At 45.7% G+C, this 7,626-nt stretch overlaps 1 protein-coding gene across 1 annotated transcript; it reads right to left on the reverse strand.

Moving 5' to 3' along the window:
- Positions 1-4,503: 4,503 nt before the first annotated feature.
- Positions 4,504-6,979, reverse strand: PRMT6 (protein arginine methyltransferase 6). The gene has a single exon (XM_006066885.4). It carries the CDS (start codon positions 6,777-6,779, stop codon positions 5,652-5,654), a length of 1,128 nt encoding a protein of 375 aa, XP_006066947.3. The 5' UTR covers positions 6,780-6,979; the 3' UTR covers positions 4,504-5,651.
- Between the last annotated feature and the right edge of the window lie 647 nt (positions 6,980-7,626).

Here is a 7,626-nt window from a genome sequence, read left to right on the forward strand (position 1 = left end):
TCTTAATTTTTGTTAAAATTCTGTTTAGTTAGGTTCAGATTCCTTGTTTTGAATCTTCTCCTACAAGCATGCATGATATTTGAGAAATAGTCTCATTATGTCACCTTTTTCCTTTTCATCATTTTAAACTATTTTGAATCACTTTTGGAAGGAGTTTGGCAATCTACAGGGCTTCCCTGGTGGCTCAGATGGTAACGAATCTGTCTGCAGTGCAGGAGACCTGAGTTCGATTCCTGGGTTGGGAAGATCCCCTGGAAAAAGCAATGGCTACTCCTGTATTCTTTCCTGGAGAATTTTACGGACAGAGGAGCCTGATGGGCTACAGTCCACAGTGTTGCAAGGGATCGAATACGACTGAGTGACTAACACAACAACAATGTACAATGCCCCTTGGAAGAAAAGCTATACAAACCTACACAACATATTATAAAGCAGAAACATTACTTTGCCAACAAAGATCCAACTTGTCAAAGTTATGGTTTTTCCAGTGGTCATGTATGGATGTGAGAGTTGGACTATAAAGAAAGCTGAGCGCTAAAGAATTGATGCTTTTGCACTGTGGTATTGGAGAAGACTCTTGAGAGTCCCTTGGACTGCAAGGAGATCAAACCAGTCAATCCTAAAGGAAATCAGTCCTGAATATTCTTTGGAAGGACTGATGCTGAAGCTGAAATTCCAATACTCTGGCCACCTGATGTGAAGAACTGACTCATTGGAAAAGACCCCAATGCTGGGAAAGACTGACGGCAGGAGAAGGGGACGACAGAGAATGAGATGGTTGGATGATATCACTGACTAGATGGACACGAGTTTGAACAAGCTTGGGGAGTTGGTGAGGGACAGGGAGGCCTGGTGTGCTGCAGTCCATGGGGTTGCAAAGAGTCAGACATGACTGAGCGACTGAACTGAACTGAGGGCCTGTTCTAAGCTTACAAAGAGCTGAAGAATATTCAAGGTGTCCTCAAGATTGTCTACATTTCTGAGTTTGTCACATATTCAGAAATCTTGATTCTACAAAATGTAAAATTCTGTAGATTGGCTACAAAGATGAGATCCAGTCAGCTATACATCCATGTGAACAATTCTGGACACAATTCATAGAAAGGGGACATACCTCAGAGTCCTCTAACCTCCAACCTCCCACCCTCAGAACTTCTGCAGCTATTCCAAAACGTAGGGAAATATTTTCATGCCAAAATGTATTAAAGGAGGAAAAAAGATACATAAATTTCAACAAAACATTAATACTTATTATGGGAGGAATAAATCAAGAAAAAAAACTGGGTTATGGAAATGAAGCTAGATACAAAGTTAAAAAAAAAAAATCACCTGAGCCATACATTTGGCTCAGCTTTCCAGTAGCCAGTGTGAGTATATATACCCAATATATTGTGCCCATTAGCTGAAACAAATCAGTTATATAGAGGACACAGATTCATTTTTGGAATTAACACCATATAGCAATTTTTCGTTGAGGAGTTCATAATCTATGTGATGATAAGCATTTTTGCACTTGGGAAAAATTTTAAGGATGAAATTGGTAAGAGAGCTGGCCTCTCATCCTTCAGCAGGGGCAAGATTTAGTTGGAATGAAATGTTTCCAAGCTAAAGAATGACTGGAAATTATTGATGAAGGCAGTTTCTATTCCTTGCTGCACCCCAGGTTTTTAAGTAAGATCTGCAATGGTACCCCACTCCAGTACTCTTGCCTGGAGAATCCCATGGACAGAGGAGCCTGGTAGGCTGCAGTCCATGGGGTCGCTAAGAGTCAGACACGACTGAGCGACTTCACTTTCACTTTTCACTTTCATGCATTGGAGAAGGAAATGGCAACCCACTCCAGTGTTCTTGCCTGGAGAATTCCCAGGGACTGGGGAGCCTGGTGGGCTGCCGTCTATGGGGTCGCAGGAGTCGGACACCACTGAAGCGATGCAGCAGCAGCTTGTCACAGAACTTAAATGTTAGCTAGTTGGTGTTTATTAAATGAGTGACTGGTCAGAGGTCTCTCTGCTCTCCAGCACCAAGTACCAAGTAGAATGGTAGAGTCTGTCTACCTCTGCTACTGTGTTGAGGATTCAACTTCCTGGGGGAACCACATTTGCTCTGTTAGGGAATGGGAAGCAGCTTCCCAAGTGGCTCAGCAGTAAAGAATCCACCTGCCAATGCAGGAGACACGGGTTTGATCTCTGGCTGGGGAAGATGCCCTGGAGGAGGAAATAGCAACCCACTCCAGTATTCTTGCTTGGAGAATCTCATGGGCAGAGGAGCCTGGCAGGCTACAGTCCATGAGATTACAAAGTCAGACAGGACAGAGAACACATGGACACACACAGAGAAATGGCAACAGGGAATCCTTTGTTGAGTGTCTAGGATCTGTCAAGCTGAAGATCCTATATAGTGAAGGTGGTTCTTTGAGGCCCATGAGATAGAGCTCCAGTGGGACTTCCTTAAACTTGGGATTGTTTGGGGGTTAGGAATTGAAAAACTTGTGTTCAATTGTCAAGAATTAGCTGTATAGTCTTAGGCTAAATTCTTCAAAATGTGTTAACTTTTTTCCTAGTATGTAAGGTGAAGATAGTTACCTGCCCACCCTAACAACTACACCATCCTAGTCTTTTGCCCATTATTTTTTACTTACTGGTTTATTCTGTGAACATATTATACCTACTTGGAGATAGGAACTATGTTTTACTGGCTTCTATCCTAAGTGCTTATCACAATGACTAATATACTGAATACTCAATAAATGTCCATTGGTCCAGTGAGTTAATGGAAATAGCTGGAAAGTTTCACTGTGCTAAATAAATGCAAGCTATTTGAGGGAAGCAGGTAAAACTTAATCTTGTTTTCCTCTCCTTAGGGTTGGTAGTTCCTTCCTGTTGTCCAAATGACCCTAAGGATTCAGTACCAGTTCATACAGACTTGGACAGTGCCTGAATGTTGGTGCATCTCACAATCTCATCCTTCTCGAAGTATCATCACTTCCAGGGTTTGGGCTTCCTTTGGATCATGTGGTGTCCAGTGTCACACTGCTTATCATATACAGCCATGCTCATACTTTCAAACACCTGTAAAAAAATCAAAAAGTTGACTCATTTATTCTGTGGTACATTTTCTGTGTGTCTGAGTGCTCCAGGTTTGCATGTTACTTTTCTATAGTTACAACAGCAAGGATCTTATTATGTACCAGGTACTACATGCTTATGTGTATTAACTCAGTGTATCTTCTCATTTCTATGGGACAAATGTGATTGTTACCCCATTTGCATGAGAGCAGTAGAGGAAAAAACAGATGTTAAGTATTTTGCCCACAGTCACACAGTTAAGAGTGGTGGAGCCTAGATTGTAGCATGAGATGTCTGGCTCCACAGTCCATCACTTTTCGCCACTACACTGTTGCCTCTTAACTGCTTTAGCTGTATAGCGGTATTTTTATGATAATCCATCTTACTTGGGGGAAAGTTACAAAAAGAATTTTTAATTCTAATTATAAAATACTTACCTTTACTTCTATAGTTAACCAAAGTTTTAACTAGTGTCCCTTTGTGTGCTTATACTGGTAATGAGAACTCTATAATACTTGTATAAGACATATAATAAAAAATGGAATTTGGAAGAATGCTTTCAAGTACTCATACAACAAAGAGATTGTGGTAGGAAGTTAAAATAAACACTGGAAATTCACTCAAAACTGTACACTAAAATGCTAATAAATGTTCAACGTAAAATATAGTTGACCCTAACACAAGGAACTCGGAGAAGGCGATGGCACCCCACTCCAGTACTCTTGCCTGGAAAATCCCGTGGACAGAGAAGCCTGGCAGGCTGCAGTCCATGGGGTCGCTAAGAGTCCGGCACGACTGAGCGACTTCACTTTCACTTTTCACTTTCATGCATTGGAGAAGGAAATAGCAACCCACTCCAGTGTTCTTGCCTGGAGAATCCCAGGGACAGAGGAGCCTAGTGGGCTGCCGTCTATGGGGTCGCACAGAGTTGAACACGACTGAAGCGACTTAGCAGCAGCAGCAGCAACACAAGGAACTAATCTGTAAGTCTAGTTTAAACTAGACCTAGATTGCTATGACTGGACCATTTGCTTAAGCTAACTATCCCGATACCAACAATGGTGAGAACTGTAAATGTACTGCAATCGAGGATCTTGTAAAGCTGATGCCTTTGTACATGTATAGTCCCTTACTAATGGCAGATCGCATGTGTTGATACCAAATTTTAGCAAATTAATTATACGTAAGTATTTTAATAAGTGATGAATAAAGAAGAAAAAACTGTTACAATAAACAGAACTATGCTAGAGTGCTTCCCAAGACCAGATTTTCACACCTGTTTTCTATTAGCATACAAAAGCTACTAGTGTAAAGAAACCATGCATTAAGCATAACTGATTATCTTTAAGCTATGCTCTGTAGGGGTTATAACACCATTTTTAAGAACAATATTAAAAAGGCAAAAGTTATAACTCAAACAGTACACAAGACGTCTTACTTCATCTATAAAAATAGAGAATGCCAGTGCTTTATTTGCCAGAGATAAGGAGGGAAACATGGGTAAAATAAATTTGATAACATAACTCACATTACAAATGATTTTCCTAAATTCACAACTTTCACATTTAGCTGACCTAAATAAAAAGAAAACAAACCAACAAAACACTAACAAAAAAATTTTCACTTGATATAAGTAGGCCAAATCACATCCCTCTGAATGAGGGATTTTAATTCTCAAGCTGGTAAAATATTTTCCTTACTTAAATAATTTACCCAAGGTGATAAATAAGCCGTTGGACCAAGTTCAGAAGAAATCGCCTCTATGTTTGTTTTAAAGAAGCACACAAAATTTTTACTATGGAACGTGCATGAAATTTTCTTGGTTAAATCTTAACAGTAAAGACAAAAAGTCCATACTACTTTACTGTGTTTCAGGTCTTTTTCTCCCAAACGTACCTTCTAGATTTCTTAGGTATGCTGTACTAGTACATATGAAGTTTATTTCACTTAATGGAGTAAGGTGTCATCAACTTTAGCATCCTAAGGAAGTAGTACGTGTTAAACTTTATCCTCCTTCACCTCCCCCACGTTACCAGTAGTAAAACTCATTAAAAATAAAAAATGAGGACAAAATAGCCTAGAGGCACCTGGGAAGAGAGGGAATTCAGAAAATGAGAGAATATGGCTCTGGAGTGATATCCCGTCTTATTGGAAATACATAGAGTGTAACTATAAACCCCTTTCCCTGGCTTTAGACTTAGGGTGTGAGGTGTCAGGGATGTGAATGGAGCCTTCACAAACTGATATTTTTATACCCCTTCCCCCCCTTTATTTGCACGAAACAAAAGAAATAGAAAAAGGAGTGCTTGGTACCACGTGCTTTTGAGGTTTAAAGGGGCCTTAATAAACACGCTGTTTCGGTCGTGGCAGGGGATCGAAAACACGTTTTAATAAATATCGCCAGAAGAATCTCCTCGAAGGGAGACTGAAGTCACTCTCCCTCCCCAGGAGCCCTGGGGGAAAAGGGAGACGGAAGATAATGCCCCCTACTTGCACGTGAAATCTCCCTTACTCCGCCGACCAACCCTCAGCCTCTCCCGCGCCGGTCTGGCCGCCTTGGGAGGTAGCTGGGAGAGAAGACCACGCTCAGTCCTCCATGGCAAAGTCTTTGGTCTTTTCCTCCTGGTCGCCCACTTTGTAGCGCAGCAGCACGCGCAGGTGACGGTGGTGGTCCTGGGAGGGCAGCAGCGTGATCTCTCCGGAAACATCCGTGTCTTGCTCCACTTGCACCGGCTCGTTCAGGTAGAGGAGCGCCTGCTTCCAGTGCGTGACTGGGTGAAAAGGCGAGGTGGAGAGCACCACGGGTTTCTCCGAGTCCCCTCCGGGGAAGGTCACCTGGAACCAGATGGCAAAGCCGTGCATGGGAGCCGAGCCGTAGCAGCTGAAGCGGAAGCGCCCGCCCACCCCGGCCTCCAGCTCCTGCTCCAGGCCGGCGCGGGCCAGCTCCAGCCGAGCAAAGCACTGCGGCCGGGCCAGCACATCCTCGCCGGAGAGGCCTTGTACCACGATTTCTGAGTGGCCCATGAGGCAGCGCGTGGCGAAGCTCTCCAGGCAGCTCATGTCCACGCCGTAGAGTTGCTTCATCTGGCTCCAGAAGCTTAGGCGCAACTCCAGCATCTGGTCGCTGATGGGCGCCACGAAGAGCTCGGCGGAAGCCGGCAGGAGAAGACCGCCCTCCTTCAGCCACTTGGTCCGCGCATGGAGCACAGAGCTCAGCATGGACTCGTGCAGAAGTCCGCAGCCCATCCACTCGCTCACGATGGCATCCACCTGCTCCGGCAACTCCACCGTCTCCACAGGTCCCGGCAGGACGTGCACCCGGTCCTCCAGCCCGTTGAGCCGCACCACTTCCCGGGCCTGTTGCCAGATGTCGCTGGCCTCCACCGCGTACACGCGCCGGGCCCCTGCCTGGGCACAGAAGATGCTGAGGATGCCGGTGCCCGCGCCCACGTCCAGCACGGTCTTGCCTCTCAGCGCTGCCCAGTTCCGCAGGATGCCCAGGCGGTAGGCATCGGTGCGGACGCGGTCGGCAATCATCTCCTCGTGGACCGATACGTCCGAGTAGCACTGGTAGTACAGCTGGTCCCGCTCCCGCCTAGTCCTCCGGGGTCGCGGCACAGCCACCTCCAACTCTCCGCCATCTTCGTCTTCAGTTCCCTCCCCTCCTTCGCCGCCGCCCCCCGACTCAAGCTTTCTTCTCTTGGGCTGCGACATCTTGGCGGCTTGGGCCGACTCCCGGCGTGCGTTGCGCGCCGCGCCTCGGGCTCCAGGAAGCGGGGCCTTATGGTAGTTGTAGTGCGCGCTCGTGCCTCCCGGTTTTGGCAGGTCGCCGGGCGAATGTCAGCCGAATACCAATGATCTGTACTCTGCTCTTTTTCCTGCTCCTTTGGTGTCTTGGAATCCCCTTTTCATCCCCTGCACCCACATTCCATGGTTCTCTACGTTCCTTCTCCTTCCCTTAGATTCTCCAGTCTCTTGCTTTCACGCCCTTCGTGACATGGACACGCCCACTTAAAACTGAAAATCCATGTTTTGTCTTGTCCAACTCCCAGATTTTTTTATTACACAGAATTTTCTGGGCGGCACCGTGCACACCCTACTGCCTCATCTGGACAGTTGCAACTCTTAAAGCTCTCCAAACGTGGAGATTTGGAAATTGCACTGCGTGTTTTTTTCCTCCGTTTTCAAGGGAGGTAGAATGCAAAAGGGAAAAGGCAATGGCAGCCCACTCCAGTACTCTTGCCTGGAAAATCCCATGGACGGAGGAGCCTGGTAGGCTGCAGTCCATGGGGTCGCTAGGAGTTGGACACAACTGAGCGACTTCACTTTCACTTTTCAGTTTCATGCATTGGAGAAGGAAATGGCAACCCGCTCCAGTATTCTTGCCTGGAGAATCCCAGGGACGGGGGAGCCTGGTGGGCTGCTGTCTATGGGGTCGCACAGAGTCGGACACGACTGAAGCGACTTAGCAGCAGCAGAATGCAAAAGTGTAAATGAAACTAAGTAAAAACCCAACAGTGTAAAACCCTGGTTTGGATTCCAGTGAGACCACAAATGAACG

This window comes from Bubalus bubalis, chromosome 6, assembly GCF_019923935.1.
Source record: "Bubalus bubalis isolate 160015118507 breed Murrah chromosome 6, NDDB_SH_1, whole genome shotgun sequence".
NCBI classification, from domain to species: Eukaryota; Metazoa; Chordata; class Mammalia; order Artiodactyla; family Bovidae; genus Bubalus; species Bubalus bubalis.

Excerpts from the sequence above, each read along its gene's own strand:
- PRMT6 (XM_006066885.4), bottom strand. The coding sequence starts at position 6,779 with ATGTCGCAGCCCAAGAGAAGAAAGCTTGAGTCGGGGGGCGGCGGCGAA.